This window comes from Armigeres subalbatus, unplaced genomic scaffold (assembly GCF_024139115.2).
Source record: "Armigeres subalbatus isolate Guangzhou_Male unplaced genomic scaffold, GZ_Asu_2 Contig2079, whole genome shotgun sequence".
In the NCBI taxonomy this organism is placed as follows: Eukaryota; Metazoa; Arthropoda; class Insecta; order Diptera; family Culicidae; genus Armigeres; species Armigeres subalbatus.
Window position 1 is genome coordinate 46433 of NW_026942923.1, and position 19299 is coordinate 65731.

Sequence of the window (19299 nt, forward strand, 5' to 3'; positions counted from 1 at the left end):
GAAGTGACGATGCATCGGTGAATTATGTCGAAAATATGGGAAGACGAGGAAATGTCTGCTAGCTGGTTGGACGGCCTCATTTGCCCTCTATTTAAGAAAGGGCACAGACTGGAGTGCGCCAATTATCGAGGAATAACCCTCCTTAATTCGGCGTATTTTGTTCAACAGATTGAGACCGCTTGAAGAGTCCTTCGTCGGTGAATACCAAGCAGGTTTTCGTGAGGGCCGATCAACGACGGATCAATTGTTTACCCTGAGACAAATCCTTGATAAATTCCGGGAGTACAACTTGCAGACACATCATCTGTTTATTGATTTCAAGGCGGCGTACGATTCAGTGAAACGGAATGAATTATGGCAAATTATGCTTGAACATGGTTTTCCGGCGAAACTGATACGGCTGATTCGTATAACGTTGTACGGATCGAAATCAAGTGTAAGGGTTGCGGATGAAATATCGACGTCATTTGTTACCTTAGATGGATTAAAGCAGGGTGATGCACTCTCGAATCTACTGTTCAATATAGCGCTCGAGAGAGCGATTAGGAGAGCTGGTGTGCAAAGAAGCGGTACCATTATCACAAAATCGCATATGCTCCTGGGATTTGCGGACGATATCGATATTATCGGAATTGATCGCCGTGCCGTGGAAGAGGCTTTTGTGCCTTTTAAGAGGGAGACAGCGAGGATTGGACTCACGATCACTACCAGCAAAACGAAGTACATGGTCGCTGGCAATCAACGTGAGTTCATTAGTGGTGGTGGTAGCGAAATGGTGCTGGATGGTGAAAAATTTGAAGTGGTAGAAGAATTTGTGTATCTTGGAACATTAGTGACGTGCGAAAATGATGTTACCCGCGAGGTGAAAAGGCGTAATGTAGCTGCAAATAGGGCTTATTACGGATTTCTAACGGGAGCTTAAGTCCCGTAGTCTGCAAACGAAGATAAAATTCTCGCTGTATACTACTCTGATTCTTCCGGTGGCTTTATACGACCATGAAACAAGGACGTTAAAGGAGGCAGATCGGAGAGCTTCCGGAGTGTTTGAGCATAAGGTGCTGCGGACAATACTCGGCGGTAAACAGGAGAACGATATCTGCCGGCGTCGCATGACTCACGAGTTGTACCAGGTGTATGAAGGGCTGGATATTGTTAAGCTTATACAGCACGGCAGACTACGGTGGGCTGGACACGTTGTTTGTATGCCGGAAGAACGTCAAGCGAAGATAATATTTAGTAGAGAACCCGGAAGAGGCCGCAGGCTTCGTGGAAGGCCGCGTACACGATGGCTTTTTGCAGTTGAAGAGGACCTGAGGGCGCTCAATGTTCAGGGTGACTGGAAGCGATTGGCCCAGGATCGAGTCCAGTGGAGAAGGATACTCCATTCGGCGTAGGTTCATCGAAGAGCTGTAGCCCATCAAGTAAGTAAGTGTTTTAAATGAAGCCCGATTATTTATTTTCCGAAATGAAAAACTCATAACCAAATTTCTGAGGCATTATACTACCGTTATCTTGGATTCAGAATCTTACAGTATTGTTACTTCCTCAAGAGATTCATGGTTATAAAATGTTCCGTAATTTCTTTGAGTGCTTGAATACCATAAAGCAAACTATGACAATATAAGACATAAGCTAAGTAGATTCAACTGGAAGCATATTTTAGAGAATGAAGGTAATATTGAATCTTCCGTTGATGTTATAGAACATCATTTTTGATATTATTATTGACGAGGTTCCATAAAGAAGAAAACGACGGAGCGGAAATTTGAAATATCCAATTTGGTACAATAGGCAAATAAAATTAAAGAATCGCCAACAAAAATTATGTAAAACTTACCAGCTAAACAATACAAATGAAATTTTTGAAAAATATTTAGACATCTGCGATCAATTAAAATTAGCTATTGATGTAGCATTTGAAGAACACAACACGAAAACAGAAAACGTAATAAAGTCATGTCCAAATAACTTCTTCAATTACGTAAAATCAAAATTAAAATCAGACAATTTTCCGTCATCCATGGATGCGGGGTTTGAGTAAGTTACCATCAGCTTGTGATTATACATTAACACCTCAGCGTGCCGATCAGTGCGCAGCAAGCCATGACTCGGCCTCTTCTGGTCAGACCTCCGTGGCGTGCACACGCACCCACGGCCAGGTTACTTGTTGGATCCTGACGCTGATTTTAAAAGGTGAGTTGAATCCTTTTTGTTAATGTGCTAATGTGTACAAATATTTGATGATTGAAAAAAAAAACACATTTCACAAAGCGCGTCTGGAAGAACGCTGCAAAATGGATTGTGGTTTGAATAATCACAAAGCGTGTCTGGAAGACCGCTGGAAAATGGATTGTGGTTTGGAAAATCACGATTCGGAAGACCGCTGCAAAATGGATTATGATTTGGAAAATCACAAAGCGCATCTGGAAGACCGCTAGAAAATGGATTATGGCTTGGAAAATCACAAAGCGTGTCTGGAAGACCGTTGGAAAATGGATTGTGGTTTGAAAAATCACGAAGCGCGTCTGGAAGACAGCTGAAAAATGGATTATGATTTGGAAAATCACAAAGCGCATCTGGAAGACCGCTAGAAAATGGATTATGGCTTGGAAAATCACAAAGCGTGTCTGGAAGACCGTTGGAAAATGGATTGTGGTTTGAAAAATCACAAAGCGCGTCTGGAAGACCGTTGGAAAATGGATTGTGGTTTGAAAAATCACAAAGCGCGTTCGGAAGACCGCTGTGAAATGGATTGTGGTTTGGAAAATCACAAAGCGTGTCTGGAAGACCGCTGGAAAATGAATTGTGGTTTGAAAAATCACAGAACGCGTCTGGAAGACTGCTGGAAAATGGATTGTGGTTTGGAAAATTACAAAGCGCTTCTGAAAGACCGTTGGAAAATGGATTGTGATTAAGAAAATCACAAAGCGTGTCTGGACGACCGCTGAAGAATGGATTGTGGTTTGAAAAACCACAAAGCGCGTTTGGAAGATCGCTGGAAAATGTATTATGGTTTGGAAAATCACAAAACGCGTCTGGAAGACCGCTGGAAAATGGATTGCTGTTTGGAAAATCACAAAGGGTGTCTGGAAGACCGCCGTAAAATGAATTGTGGTTTGACAAATCTCAAAGCGCGTCTGGAAGACCGCTGAAAAATGGTTTGTGGTTTGGAAAATCACAAAGTGCGTCTGGAAGACCGTTGGAAAATGGATTGTGATTAGCTCGCTCCAAGACAGAGTGTTTCCATTTGCTTGGAAAACCTCGTCCATAATACCGATCTGGAAGCGGAAATTGCGTCACCAACTATCGGGGAATATCCATCCTCTGCTGTTTAAGCAAGGTTTTTGAAAAGCTGATCCACGCACGATTGTATAGAGCCGCTGCACCGATTATCTCGAGCTGCCAGCATGGATTTATGAAAAACCGCTCAAAAACAATGAATTTGATGTGTTACGTGTCAACCATATCATGAGAGCTTGAAGCCAAGCGACAAGTTGATTCCATATATGTCGATTTTGCAAAAGCTTTCGACACTGTACCCCATCATATTAGTATCGACAAACTGAATCACATAGGATTCCCAGCGTGGATCACAGAATGGCTGCACTCTTACCTATCTGACCGCAAGGCTTTTGTGACGGTGAACTGCAGGCGCTCCAATATCTTTTCAATGACATCTGGAGTACCTCAAGGCAGCGTCCTCGGTCCTCTAATATTTGTCATCTAGGTTAACGACCTTGGTTTAGTGATTTTATCAATCAAGATTTCATATGCTGACGATCTGAAGCTTTTCCGCGTAATTGCATCTCGTGCTGATTGTGCTGTTATTCAAGACGACATTAATCGTTTGCTTGTTTGGTGTGGCGACAACGGCATGCGCGTAAACAGTAAAAAATGCAATGTCATAACTTTCACACGTTCCGCCAACGCTATCCTGCAGCATTATTCCATTGGATTCCTAGGCCAGATGTTCCCAAACTACTTGTACATGCGACCCACCTAGCAGAATCGCATATTGCTTGCAACCCTCCCACATTGGCTTTTAGAATATGGATAAAAATGAGTTCGCGTTAGATTGAATAAACCATTATGAATTGCTTCATGTCCCATCATTATATTACTTTGAATGGATTGGAAATTATTTGGAATTCGAACGGATTTAGATAGGATTTGGATTAGTTGGATTTGGATTTGATTGGAATGGATTTGAGTTGGATATGGATTGGATTTGGAATGGATTTGAAACGGATTTGGATTAGAATTTGTTTGGATTTGGATTTGATTTAGATTTTGTTTGGATTTGGATTGGATTTGATTTAGATTTGGATTAGAATTGCATTTGATTGGATTTGGAACGGATTTAGATAGAATTTGGACTAGATTTTGATTGGATTGGATTTGGAATGGATGTGGAACGGATTTGGATTGAATGTGGAATGGATTTGGATTGGATTTGATTGCATTTGCATTGGATTAGGATTGAATGTTGATTAGAATTGGATTGAATGTGGCTTGGAATTTTATTGGAATTTGATTGAATTTGGATTGGATTCGAATTGTTTGGATTTCATTGCATTTGACAAAATCAGGGCTTACAATATTGCGTTCATTGCGTTCTATGCTAGAGGATTTTTTTGCCTTTTTTAATGAGAGAAGAAGGAAAATGTGGGGTTTCAGTAAGTTACCATAAGCGTGTGATTCTACATTAACACCTCAGCGTGTCGATCAGTGCGCAGCAAGCCATGACTCGGCCTCTTCTGGTCAGACCTCCGTGGCGTGCACACGCACCCACGGAGAGCTGCTGTCATAACAATTCGCTCCGGCCATTTGGGGCCACACAATGGATACATGCATGTATTTAGATGAACGCCAATTGCTCGAAATATATCTGTAATCTTTTTGGAGATTTCTTCCAAGAAATATACACCACTTTTTCGGAACAAGATCGCGACCTAGATTTTTTGCACCTATCTCAGAATTCGCTAGGGATATCGATGTTTATCAGATCATGATGAACTATATTTCAATTGCCTTCAAAAACTTAATGCATCTAAAGGCCCTAGTCTTGACGGTATTCCACCGATATTTATGAAGAGTCTGGCTAAAGATCTGACGCCTTTGTTTTGGCTCTTCAGATTGTCATTGGAATCCGGAAATTTTCCCAGGGTATGGAAAAGCTCCTATCTTGTGCCCATCTTCAAATCAGGAAAAAAATCTGACATTCGTAATTACCGTGGAATATCCATTATCTCTTGCATTCCTAAACTTTTTAGATCCATTATCAATGAAAAATTATTTTCACAACTTAAAAACAGAATTACTAATAAGCAGCATGAATTTTTAAAAGGTCGCTCTACCTCTACAAACTTAACAGAATTAATTGATTATTCTCTTAATCCGATGGAAGCTACGTGGAATTCAGCCAGGACTCCTTAGATGGATTGAACCTTATCTCACAGATCTGCTAGCCTATATAGGACTTGACCTAATCATACCTGTACCATAAAAAAAGGAATTGAAATCCTGGGAAGCACAAAGGTTGATGACCAACTGGTTGGTTGCCGAAAAGTGTGCTCAATCAAAGAGATTTATAATTTCCAATGTTAAAGTAACCGAAAAGCTCTTGGAGCTCAGCAAGAGAGCTCTTTGCACCTTTACTGGCCTAATAATCGGACACTGCCCGAGCAGATATCACTTGAAAAATATTGATCCGGTCCAGAATGATATTTGTCGTTTCTGTAACATGGAACGTGAAACCTCGGAACATTTGATTTGCAGTTGTGATGCATTGTACAAGGGTAGATCTAAATTTGTAAATAGTGGCTTTGTGCAACCAGGAGATATTTGGACTGCAAATTCTAAAAAGGTAGTGGGTTTTATTAACTCAATTATACCGGACTGGGAAAAAACGCGTTACCATTGGTAAAACTAGTTAACCACCATCCTCCTCTGCTGGTTTCTCTACACCAAAAGTTAGAAAACTATGTCGATACCTCCTCCGCTGCATTCTTCTATGACTTCAGAAAAGCTGATCATCGCAGTATTTCAAATCTCATATCTAGTTTAGACTGGGGTAATATTCTGGACCATGACGACGTCGACCGAGCAGCTGAAACGTTCTCTCATGTACTGTCATATATCGTTGACAGACATGTTCCCAAAATAGTGAAGCATAACCCTCCCCACGCACCGTGGCAAACAAGTGGTCTGCGACGACTGAAGTCGTATAAAAGAGCAGCGTTAAGGAAGTTCTCAAAGTACCGTACATTGTCACTGAAACGGCACTACGCACAAATCAATCACGAATACAAACGGACTGCCAAAAGTTGCTTCTCGCAGTATCAGCGTGGACTGCAAAGGAAGCTGAAAACACATCCTAAAAAGTTCTGGAAGTACGTAAAAGAGCAACGTAATGAATCTGGCCTTCCTTCGCGAATGACGCTTAACGGAGTTTTGGCGTCTAATTCTCAGGAGATCAGTAGATTGTTGAAAGACTGTTGATGAAAAATTCGCCAGTGTTTTCAGCAATGAAAGATTATCAGAAGACCAAATACGAAATGCTATGAGCTCCGTTCCTATCTCTGGCCAAGCTACGAACGTGGTTGATATCAATGTTGGAATAGTTCGCGAAGCTGCATTGAAACTGAAAACATCTTACAACCCCGGACCAGATGGAATTCCTTCCGTATTTCTGAAAACGCACATCGATGGCATTATCACTCCGTTACTCCATGTTTTCCAACTTTCGATTACGTCAGGAATTTTTCCGTCTTGTTGGAAGATAGCGCACATGTTCCCTGTTCATAAGAAAGCTAACAGACGGGACGTTGCAAATTACCGTGGTATCACCTCATTGTCTGCTGTTGCCAAGTTGTTCGAGCTAGCCATCATGGAACCTCACTCGCCCATTGTAAACCATACATTAGTGACGACCAACATGGATTCATGCCCGGTCGTTCCACTGCCACAAATCTTCTGTGCCTTACCTCCTACATCAAGAGCAACATGGTGGATCGCAGTCAAACGGACGTGATCTATACCGACCTAACAGCAGCCTTTGACAAATTGAATCACCACATAGCTATTGCTAAACTGGATCGCCTCGGAATCAATGTTTCTCTCTTGCGATGGTTTCGGTCGTATTTTACCGGTCGCAGCCTTACCGTGGTTATTGGAGATCATCAGTCGAACAATTTTGCCGCTACCTCAGGCATTCCTCAGGGTAGTCACCTGGGACCACTGATATTTCTGATCTATTTCAACGACGCCATTCTGACAATCAAGAGATTCGATTGATAATTAAATCTCTAAAATCCATTGAAAGATAAAGGAGCTATTAGCGTTTGAAATCTCCCCTAATTTCGTGACGGTCTCGAATTTGGAAATTTTCATTTTACACCCTGTATCCCAGTCTTCACCTTAGACGTAGTTTACGTCAAAAATGATTTAAATAACTAGAATACAGTAATATCCCGATTTTATCACCCCCTGGTGAATTTTAGGGTGATAAAACAGGGTATGTGACAAAATCAGAAAAAAATATTTTAAATTTTTTAATTCATTTCACAAATATGAATCATTTTATGCCTTGGAAAGGCAAAATGCGTAAACGGTACCCGTTATTTCTTGTAGAAAATGCTTACAGAATGTTTGCGGTATTATTTACGAAAATAAAAAGAATGACAAAAATTTCAAAAATTTTTGGGGTGACAAAATCGGGGTCGGAAACGTGATAAAATCGGGGAGTGACAAAATCGGGTCAATACTATATTGGTGGTGACCAGTTTGCCCCGGGTGTTCTTAATGCCCACCTGATCCCCTACCCCTATATGTTAAAAACACTCAGAATACTCACTTCTTCCATTTCCAGTCAGTCCTGTACTCGTGCTGGGTGTATCCATCCCGGAATAGGTACCGCTATTGCTTGCATTAATGGCCGCACTTCGCCCGGCATTGCACAACCCACTCGGACCAGCTCCGTTATTATACGCACTTCCACTGGTACCCACCGTACTGTTACTACTCGCTCCCGGAAACCCGCGCGACGTTGACGGTAAACTACTCAACGCTTCAATGCTCAACTTAAGCTTTTTAGCCGCCGGATGCTGCTGCTCGCTGTCCTCCGCATCATCATCATCATCCGAGCTCGTTTCCTCTACGCGTGTGCTGGTGTTCGAAGTGGATGACGGCGTTCCTTTCGATTTCCGCCGAAACGTCCGATACACCGCCAAGTTCAGATTAGTAGTCTGCAGTCGACGTTTCTTGGTTGATTTTGGAACTTCAGAATCGCTGGTCTGCTCGTGTGATACCGGGCGTTTATTGTACTTGCTGGTACTGAGTCGACGATTCCGTTTGCCGATTCCTTTCCTTGTGGTGCGCAACGCTCCCAAGCCCGGTCGCTTGGGCTGATTCCGTAATCCGTACTTGGCCTTCGTAATCGTACGGCGATTTGGGGTCCGTGTGTTCGCCGTTTTCAACGCCAGTCGTTTCAATCGGTTGCGCTTTGTAGCAATCAGATATGCAATCCTGTTGCGATATTTTGTCCGTTGTGTTACGTCCCCTCTTCTGCTTGTGTGCTGACCCCGTAGTGGAATATAGTTCTGAACCGACTCGGTATCAGACGTCTGCGTTGTGTCGGGACGGGACGATTCGTTCTCATCCGAGCTGTGCTCCGAGGTTTGGTCCGATGTTTCGGTATTCCAACCCTCGATTTCTTGCTGAACTAAATAGTCAAAAAATGCCATCATTCTAGGATCTTCCATCGTCGATTGATGACTGTAGTCATGAGTCATATTCAGGGAAATGTACTCTTCGTTGGTAAACACCTCTCTCGGATTATCGGGACCAGTGGCTTCCTCGGTTAAATTTCCGCGCCACGCGTTCAACTCAAATGGAGTCCACAGCTTAACGATTTTCTCCACCCCGGACGATGCAATCAAGCACTTTTGTGGATTGTACCGCACTTGATTAACGATCGACCGATGTCCATAGAGAACCATCTGATTCTGATCAACCCACTGGTCGGTATCGGTCACATCACAATCTGTAACTCGCCAAACGTACAAATTGAAATCATCCGATCCGGACAGCACGTACTGATCGTTCTCCCCGGCGAAGCAACAACTCTTCATCGTGCAGGAATTATAATAGTCCTGATGGTAAAACTGGCAAATCGGTTCCGCTGAACCCGTGGAATACAGAATGGGTGGTAGACGCCTCCTCAGTGCCAACACCTGCGTCCCCAAACTGTTGAACCGAACACTCATGCAGCTCTGGGCGGCATTCTCCCCACCGTACCGAATGGTGGGCAGCTTCGGAGATCGCAAATCCCACAGCGCTGCTCCCTCTTTGGCGTTGGCCGTCACGATGAAACCCGCATCGAAGGGATGGTGCATCACGGCATGGTACGGCGAGCGGCAGCGCGAAACGCACATCACATCCGAACTGTCCCGCAGGTCGAAGATCAGTATCTTGCCGTCCTCGCCGGCCGTGGCAAAGATGTTATCATTAGAGGGATCGATTGATAGGCCGTACACCGGTTTGCTGTGAAGATATACGTCTACGGATTCGCGTCTGAAAATTGAGTTTATCTTTGTTAGCGGATGGATACGTTGACCAATTGAAGACATGGAATACTAACGTCTGAGTGTCGTGAACGATCACAACGTCATCGTTGCCTCCGGAGAAGATCCGATTGTTGCGAGAATCGAGACCCAGGCAGAATATGTTGCTCAAATGCTGTTTGTTCATAGAAGTTGGAAACTCCTTCTCCAGGATGGCTTTGTCCACGTGCCATAGCAGCACACGTCGGTCGTCCCCACCTGGAATGGAAGAACAAAATGGGATTAGATGTTTTGTAACTTTCATGATTTCAAGGTAGTATGCATGTTTTTCTTCCTTCCCGTTTTTTGTTTTGCTATTCTCGAGGAATACGGGATGGAATGTACGATTAGCAAAAATAAATAAGATTCCTACATCATGCTAAAGAGGCTTCATTCTTCGATGCTGGCACAATGCAATATTATTTGCTTGTTAGTCACGCAATACTATCATAACTATCCATAACTATCACAATCAGCCTCCTCATTTGAATCACTAACTCTAGTTCTCAAAATTTTAAAATTATTAATCTCAAATGTGATACCTCTTTTGGTTCAGGTTAGCTACGTTATCTGCACTGTGATTTTGCAGCACGCTCAAACGCCGGGCACTTCGAACCCCCATGGGGTGCTTGCTGTTCACAGCTTTGATGAAGCAAATCAAACAATTGGGAGGGTTCGTGCAGCATTGTGCCTTATGTCCCTCCGCAGCGTAGGCAGAGCTTGCTTCTGTCAGGGCCTTTGCAGTCCCATTGCTTGTGCCCCGATTCCAGGCACTTGGAGCTAACTTCGAGTTAGTTAACTCGTATATGCCCACAGGGCACACCGACCATCGCACATTGACGCTCCTTAACTTGACTACCTTGGAGTCGTCCACTGCAGATAGCCGAACCAATGCTACCTGCGTCCCTGCCGTACCTTTCCGTAGTCGTTTCCACTGTCGCCGTAGTGCCGTGACGAGCTCTTCGTCCAGGTCTTTAACCCTTAGATTCACCTCCGTCGTGAGTGCCCTCACCTTGACCGTCTCGCATAGGACTTCCTCCGCCAACTTCTTGTTGGCGGCGCCCTTTTGCTCGAGAATCGTCTCGTCCGTCCGGGTACGTCTTATTCGACGTACATCGGCGCCGAGTTCACCGAGCTTGACGTCACTCCTCGTCGCCTTCAAGACGTTCGAATACTTAGCCTCGTCCGTCCTGATGACTAGGGCATCGCCCCTGGAGCGATACCCTAGACTTCTTGCTACCCTCATACGCCTGGGCTTTCTTTTCGGCCCTTGACGTCTTCGGTTTCCTCTTGTTTTTTACCAGGGTCCAAGAGGCGTCATCCCCCTCTATTTCCCTGGTCTGGTGCGGCTGAGAGCTCTCAGCCTGCCGTAACCCCTTACCACCGTCTTTCCTGGGTGGAAGGACTGTTAATCTCGCCACGCCAATAGACCCGACGAGCCCCAACGGCCCCACAACTGCAGACTCCATCGACGAAACGCAACCACACCCATGTGTTGCTCAGGGGATCATCGATCGCATGAAAGGTCGTGTGAATAACAAGAGATGGGCAAAGGAACGTAAACAAAGAACAGAGATCGAAAAAGTATTGAGCTCTACTACTCTACATGCAGTGAACTATTTTTCAATTGAATTCGCATTAAAATAAGTTCTAAACTACCTTCAATATTATAACTAGTGGTCACCTAACGACTCAATTTCTGGGTAATACTAACAATCGACTTGTGTCGGGTATAAATTACAAAATTGAAGATCCAGTGAAAACATTAGAATTTAACCTGAATTTGCTTACAGCTACGTTTGCTTACAGCTAATTGCTATTCCACAAAGTGTAATTTGACCTAAACTATAATTAACTAAATTAATTCATACTTGAAAAGGTGAGAATTGTAGAAACCTTAGTGTGCATACCAGTACCTTAGTTATCTTATATCTAAATATCTAATAGCTAACTAATGCTGAAGACCAACTTAGATTACTATTCGATAATTCGTTCGTTGGAATCAACAAGCCCTAACTATAGAATTGCGGTGACGAATCACCAAAAGTAAGTAGTGGTAAATGAGTATAATTTACACAATCTAATTTTCCCTGTATTAACAGGAATTTTGTAATTCTTTCGGACATCCCAGAATAAATTAACGAAATCTACTGATTCGTCTTACCGCCCAACAAGGACCATTCCAGGTCCTTCCTCCCCCGGTTTTGGCGGTACCTGGCAGGGGTTCAGCTTCCCAGCCCCACTACACCTGTTCCGGGTAGTAACCCTCCGAGTTTTGGAGCGGCCCCCGGGTAGTAACCCTCCGAGTTTTGGAGCGGCCCCAGGGAGCTCATCCCCTGGAGATTGTCTCCCCGTTTTGTGTCTGCTGCGTTGGAGCAGTCACCCCGACGTACCCGCGAATACTTGAGCCTCAGTCTGGGTACTTTGGCACCACCGTCTTCGCTGGTAGACCCTCGGTCGATTAGACCTTGCCCGAGCTCGCGAATCCTTGGGGCTCAGTCTGGGTAGACCTCGACTCCACGTTTCCAGACCTCGTTTCACGGGTTTAGACTTGGCCGTCCCGACTGCCCTCTTCTGCTTGGGGTCCGACTTTCTAAGTTTCAGCAGGCTCCCCTTGGAAGTCCTTACTGATATTATGCTCCGATGACGCAAAGTCGATGATGGCGTCCAGCCGTTCCGTCGCCACCTCGAAGGCCGAAATCCCATCACGTTTGCGGTTCATTGCCCTCACAAGCCATGGGCCGTCTATAACCTTTAACGGCGTAGCCGGGGAGAAGGTTAAGTGGCCCACGCTGGCGCTGCGCACCGAGCTGCCGACTATTGCCTCTGGCCTCCTAACGCCTTGGGATTAGGAGTTAGGGACGATGGTCCCCTTGGTCGATTGTTGAAAAAACGTGTAGTAGACTCTGTTTTGAACGGAAGCATGTTTTCACGAGTGACAGTTTTTTCAGTTTCTTCATATAATAAATTTTTCTAGAATAAAAAAAATCAATTATATGAAGAAACATACAGCTGCTGTGTAGTGAATTATTAACCACGTGGCTTAAAATCTGAATTATTAACATCTACATGAGTCTCCGGCGTGTCTCCATGTATCGTGTCCATGATGAAGAAACGTCGGAAAACGTCGTGCAAAACTCCAAAAAGAAAGTGAATTAATAGCCCCGTTATGGCTGCTCGACGCTGATTGATGGGGTAGAGAACTATTTGGGCAGTACCCCCTATTCCCGTCAGCAACGTTCATTACTCGAGCGCGTTACAACCGAATTACTTGATTTTTAGAACATGGTTAGTTCCTGTCGATATCTAGTGATGTATAAACAATCAAGCCATTTGGTTGGAACGCGGTCGAGTTATTATTGTTGTGGACGGGAATAGGGGGTGCTGCCCAAATGGTCCCGCTCTATCTGCAGATAAATTACTGAAAATGTGGTATCTTTACCGGTACCACGTGTTCTTTAGAATCCTGCGGCTGATGGTGTCAGGTTCTTAACCACAAATAAAACACGTCCGTCTCGTATGCGACTTAAACTCAAACTCTCTTTATTTATGTCATTCCATCCTGTAACTGTTCTTGTTTACAATGTCGTTCACGCTCTTCTCCCTGCAACTGAAACCACTCATCTCACAGAGGTCAGACATAAAGTACATCACAATCCCTCCCTTTCTTTACACTAACGAACATTGTTTATCTGAAAATCACTTAAATACACTGGTTGCTTCTTCTGTCTTTGCGGTCGTGTCTGGTTCATTATCGGAATGGCTGGATCACAGCTGTGGTCGTTTGTCCGCTCGTCACTTTGGTCAGTCGCCAGGTCCAGGTCCGAAACTTCATCCTCTGAAGACCTCTGCCCATCACTGCCTTGGGCACGGAAGTTGCCACAAGAGTTTTTATGAAAGCTTCATTTTCGTCATCAAACGGTTCTGGTTGAGACATTGACAGTCGTGATAACGCGTCAGCTAAATTTGTAGCTCCTGGTTCATATATGACGTCAAACCTGTACGACTGTACTCGCAACACCCATCTTTCAATTCGTGGACATGGTTTAGAACGTTGACTGAAGAGAAAGTCTAGCGGTTTGCAGTCAGTGATAAGTTTGAATGTTGCTCCTAGCAAATACAACCTAAACTTCTTGATAGCCCACACAAGGGCTAATGCCTCTCTCTCGGTCTGAAAATACTTCCTTTCAAGGTCAGTCAAGGCTTTGCTGGCAAACGCAATAATCCTTTTCTCTTTCCTATCATTTTCTTGGAAATTGGAAATTCTTGGAAATTCTTTTGGTGACTGGTCGACGGCGGCAATATTGAACCCGATTTGTAATACTTCCAGTTCTCTGGCAGTATCTTCACCTAACAAACACTGCGTTCCCCCTTCTACTACATAAAACTTCGCATTCGTAGTATTAGTTCCTGCAACTATTTCTGCACAGAACATGCCTTTTACATCCAATGGTTCACTGCTGGCATAAGCCTTTAGTACACGATCAGATTGTTTCGACCAATCGTACACTTCAATACCATTCTCTTTCATCTGCTGCCAGATATTTGCTGTAATGATGTTTACATCAGCCCCGGAGTCTATCGTCATCGGTACTGCGACCCCACCAATACAGAAACGGAACTGATTACGTCCCATTGCAAAGAAGATGTTTGCATCTTCTTGGTTACCATCGTTCTTCTCTGACACGGCTCTGATGCGTTTCGCTGGATGCTCGTACAAATTGGCTTTCTCGGATATCTCCTGGAACGATCTTTTGCGATGCTGCGAAGAATCTTGGCTTTGGGTTTGCCCAAATCTGAAGCAGCACTTTGCGTAGTGACCCATGATGTAGCATCTATTACATTTCACTCCTTTCGCAGGGCACCACTTGCTAGACTTAAGATGACCTGGACGACCGCACGCGTAGCACGTCATCATAACCCCACGATTCATAGTCGGGTTACGCGGTGGGTATGCAACCTGACCACGACGTTGGCGTTTCACTAGATTGACACTTCCGTCTTCTCGATTATCACGTCCATTATTCGCCATCTGCATCGATTTCAATTTTGATTCCGAGATTGCTGTTCTCAAAGCGATGATTTCGTTGAATGATCTTGCGTCTCTTTTCAAAATCTCCATTCGCAAAGCATCTGTGTTACCCTTCTCTGTTATCTGGTCGATAGTCATATCTTCGAAAACGTCAGCCAAAAATTCACATCGCTTTGCCTGAACCCTTAGTCTCAGAGCAAAGTCTGACAATCTTTCACCTGGTTTTTGCGACATCTGCCTAGACACATACGTTCATACGCAATCATACGCTTAGACTCAAAATGTGCATCAAAACCAGCGACAGCTGCATCATAATAAGGAGGATCGCCGAGCACTAAATGGACTCGTTTGGCTTCGGGTAAGTTGTCATGCGACTCCTGCAAATCAGGGCCGCCAAGAAATAGTAATTTCGCTAATTTGTCCGACTGATTCGTCACGTTACAGGCGCTGAAGTAACACTCCAACTGCCTTTTCCATTTTGCCCACTCTGATGCTTGTCGATTATCATCAATGTTCATGTCAAACGGTCTGATAACCCGCATCGATTCCATTGCTCTAATAGAAAATTAGAGAAAGGAAATGATGTTTTAATTTGTCCGCTTCAGCTTCAGCACCCTAGAGTATGTGGAATTGCATTGTTTTGTTTCTAAATTTGTGATATCAATTCAATGTATCCCCCCCACATTTTTATTAATCTTGCTAGTAGTTAATAATAAGCGCCGTCATTCCTGTTGAAATATAGCTTTAGTTCCGTATAATAAGTGACTCCTTTTCCAACTAGATTCATCTGAATGAGAATCTTCCAACGGACGATTTCCGTTACTAAAACCAACAGTTTTAGACATACAATAGCTAAGACCAACAGTCTTACTTCGTTTATTCCCAAATCCATCAGATTTGAATAAACACTCTACCCAAAACCAGCAGTTTTGGTTTACTCTGATGCAACCAGTATCATTACCCGTAGAGCCAGCAGCTATACGTCATCCGCATCAACAATCAATGAAAACAGCCATTACTAAGGACTACTAGTCATATCAACGAGCCAGACCCATCAGTTTAGCCTACTGTTCCTCGTTATCATCTCAAATCAACAGCCGTCACCCTATGTTATCGAAAACGACCTCTCACCTCACTCTTCCAATTCGATTCCGTGATCAATCGTTTCCATTTTGTGAACTCCATGTTACATAATACATCACCCCTCAATGTATCCCATTCGTGTCTTCCTAACTGAACTCAATGCGGAATCCCACCTCGTACGCCAATTGTCAGGTTCTTAGCCACAAATAAAACACGTCCGTCTCGTATGCGACTTAAACTCAAACTCCCTTTATTTATGTCATTCCATCCTGTAACTGTTCTTGTTTACAATGTCGTTCACGCTCTTCTCCCTGCAACTGAAACCACTCATCTCACAGAGGTCAGACATAAAGTACATCACAGATGGGTGACGAAAGAAATTATTGAAGTGGTTTATGCAGTATGGCGAATATTTTCCAAAGAGTGACTCGATGTGAATGCACTGCGGAAATGGCAACAGCAGCTCCCATGCACTAACAAAAACTGGAACCTCCACAGCTACGAGCCCCATAAAAAAATCACAGTCGACAAACATTGGCTATAGTAGGGTATTGCGATAACGGTGTCAAATGAAGCAAAAGTGGATGAGAAATCGTAAAACTCCAGAATATTTTTGGTCTTTTGCATATGCCTGGCCCTTCCTGTTCATCGGAGATCTTCAGATAGTGGACGAACAAAATTGGTGAACACGTTCCAGTTCTTTGTCATTTTGTCTCTCATTCCTTCAACAATTTATGAATGCTCAAAATTTAATACTAAATACGTACATGGCATCGTTTACTGCTTTTGCCGCGGATATTGTTGGAGTCCCAGATATCCGATTCAAGCTTTAGTTAGTAACGGTGACTCTTCTCTACCTTCTACTCCCTGAGCAGTTAGTACGAATAAGGGCGTCCTTGTGAAGTTTTGCTGTACCTGTTACGAAAGACTAGTACATCCCATTCCCTGCACTTTCTGGAGAAAACTTTCTTGCATCAGATGTGAATCTGGTGTGGTACTGGTCTTCGTAACAAAAAAGGCACCATTACGGAGCATGAGATTTGATCAAATTATTCGTAGTACTACTTGATCAACACCCCCAGCTGGGCACACACACACACTTAGCTCTCGGTCGATTGTCATCGGGGGACCCGTACCCGTGGAAGCGTGAGATTGGAACTTGTGAGGACCAGAGCTGTGTAGGTCGCTCCTTCCCAGATGTCAACTCACCATTTCGCAGCCCGTGTGTGTATGTGTGTGCGCAAACTAATCTCTCTAAGGGCCGATTTCTTCACCTCCGCTTAGGCCTTAAACCAGGTTTAAACGTATGGGTAAGCACCGCTTAAAAGTTAAGCGAAGGTGAAGAAATTGACCCTAATTGTTCAGGCACTTATCCTCAACCGATTTGCTCGCAACAAGTTGCATTCAACGCGGAATCTTGTCCCATTGTTCCATCGTATTGAAAATTGGCCCAATCGGACTGGGCTTCGGAGTTATGGCCAAAATATATTTTTTTACAATACAAATTTTCACTTTTTAGGGACTTACTCTTAGCTGATTTACTTGCAACAAGTTTCAATCAAACTCATCAAATGCTTTAGCCAAGCAAGCCTTCGGCACAGCAGAGTGTGATTGATTCGCACTCTATACAATCCGCCCAGCCAGTTGCTGGGGGCGTAGAGTTCGATCCTCTCGTTTAATAAACAATGTGCACTCGCTTGACTGTGGATATACAACAGTAAAGCACATGTGGAGATTGGACAAATCAAGCATCCGAAAGATATTCAATTTGCAAAAAAAGAGCTAACCGCGGTGGAGGTTGGTACTTGGATTCTGATGGCTTTTCCGCAAACGTGACCTTTAAGTGGTCTTGTTGTGTAGGGGTTATCACGCCTATCTAGAGAGTATGAGGTTGAGGGTTCGAGTCCCTCCAAGACACGTGGATTCTTTTTCGCAAATTTCATATCAATTTGTCCATTTCGAAACATATGCTGTGCATATGCACAGCCAAGATATTTAACAACAAGTTTCATTCGACACAGAATCTTGTCCCATTGTTTCGTATTGAAAATTGGACAGATCGGACTATGGATTTTGAAGTTATGGCAAAAATACATTTTTTACAAAAAAAAATTCACTCATTTTTAGGCACTTACTCCCAACCGATTTGCCGACCGCAACAAGTTGCATTCGACGCAGCATCCTGTCCCATTGTTTCCCATTGACTGTTGATAACAATAATTTTTCTAATATTGTAATATAATACGTTGAGACAAGGCAAGACTACCATTCCGAGGGAGGCTGCAAAGTTTATGCATCGTTGGCCGTTGTCGTTCGATACGGTATGCAGACTATCCGGTCCGATGACCGGTCTATACATTTCCTCCCTTCCTACCTAAGCATTCATGTCACCGATGACCATCATGATGTCCCGCAGTGGGCATCCATCTTATGTCTGCACCAGCTGTGCATAGAACGCTTCTTTCTCGTCGTCGGGTCTCCCTTCGTGTGGGCAGTGCACGTTGATGATGCTATAGTTGAAGAAACGGCCTTTTATCCTCAGCTTGCACATCCTTGCGTTGATTGGCTGCTACCCAATCACACGTTGGCGCATCTTACGCAGCACTATGAAGCCGGTTCCCAGCTCGTTTGTGGTGCCAAAAGAATCTACGTGTCTTGGAGGGACTCGAACTCTCTAGATAGACGTGATAACCCCTACACAACAAGACCCATTTGCCGTGCCAAGGCAACACGAAGTGAGTGTGATAGCTGAAGCGCAGGAGAACATGGATAGAAACGATATGCGGAGGTTTTACCCAACTGTTAATGGTGCGCGGCACAAGATTGCGCCAGTGCCCGCCATGTGCAATGACCGAGAAGGGAATTTGCTGACAGACAAGACTATGGTGGCAGCCAGGTGGAAGGAGCACTTCGAAGATTTGTTGAACGGTGAGAATGAAGGTGTATTCAGGAGCCGGATGCACATAGTCGGCGGCGGTCAAGCTGTGGAACCAACAACCCTGGACGAGGTAAAAAAGGCCCTAACCCAGCTGAAAACAGTAAAGCTGCTGGGAAGGACGAGATCCCGTTCCAGCTTCTCAAACACGGAAATGAGAAGCTACATCCATCAATCCACCACATTACCGGCTGGTTGGATATGCCCAATCTATAAGAAAGAGCACAGACTAGAGTGTGCCAATTACAGAGGGATCATCCTTCTGAACTCGGCGTACAAAATTCTGTCGCGTATCCTGTTTAACAGACTGAGACCGCTTGAGGAGTCCTTCGTTGGCGAATACCAGGCAGGTTTTCGTGAGGGCCGATCAACGACGGATCAGATGTTTAGCCTGCGGATGATCGTTGATAAATTTCGGGAGTAGAACTGGCAGACTCACCATCTGTTCATTGATTTCAAAACAGCTTACGAGTCAGTGAAAAGAAATGAGCTGTGGCAGATAATGTCTGAACATGGTTTTCTAGCGAAACTTATTAGACTGATACGTGCAGCGCTGGATGCCTGGAATCGAAATTTGCTCTATACAAAACTCTGATTCTACCAGTGGCCCTTTAAGGACGTAAAGTATGGACAGAGGCGGACCGGAG

At 44.1% G+C, this 19299-nt stretch overlaps 1 protein-coding gene and 1 long non-coding RNA gene across 6 annotated transcripts in view; one reads left to right on the plus strand and one right to left on the minus strand.

Moving 5' to 3' along the window:
- The window catches only part of LOC134203742 (DDB1- and CUL4-associated factor 5-like), a 66047-nt gene that overhangs the window by 2686 nt on the left and 44062 nt on the right, over nucleotides 1–19299 (minus strand). For all 5 annotated transcript variants that reach the window (XM_062678600.1, XM_062678598.1, XM_062678601.1 and 2 more), the window contains 2 exons: nucleotides 9641–9821; nucleotides 7856–9573 (listed from right to left, as the gene is read on the minus strand). In XM_062678600.1, coding sequence (XP_062534584.1) covers nucleotides 7856–9573; nucleotides 9641–9821 — 1899 coding nt within the window. The remainder of the gene's footprint in view (nucleotides 1–7855; nucleotides 9574–9640; nucleotides 9822–19299) is intronic.
- LOC134203744 (uncharacterized) lies at nucleotides 11015–11764 on the plus strand. Its single transcript, XR_009977691.1, has 3 exons — nucleotides 11015–11305; nucleotides 11396–11481; nucleotides 11550–11764. It is a non-coding gene; the product is annotated as an uncharacterized LOC134203744 (long non-coding RNA).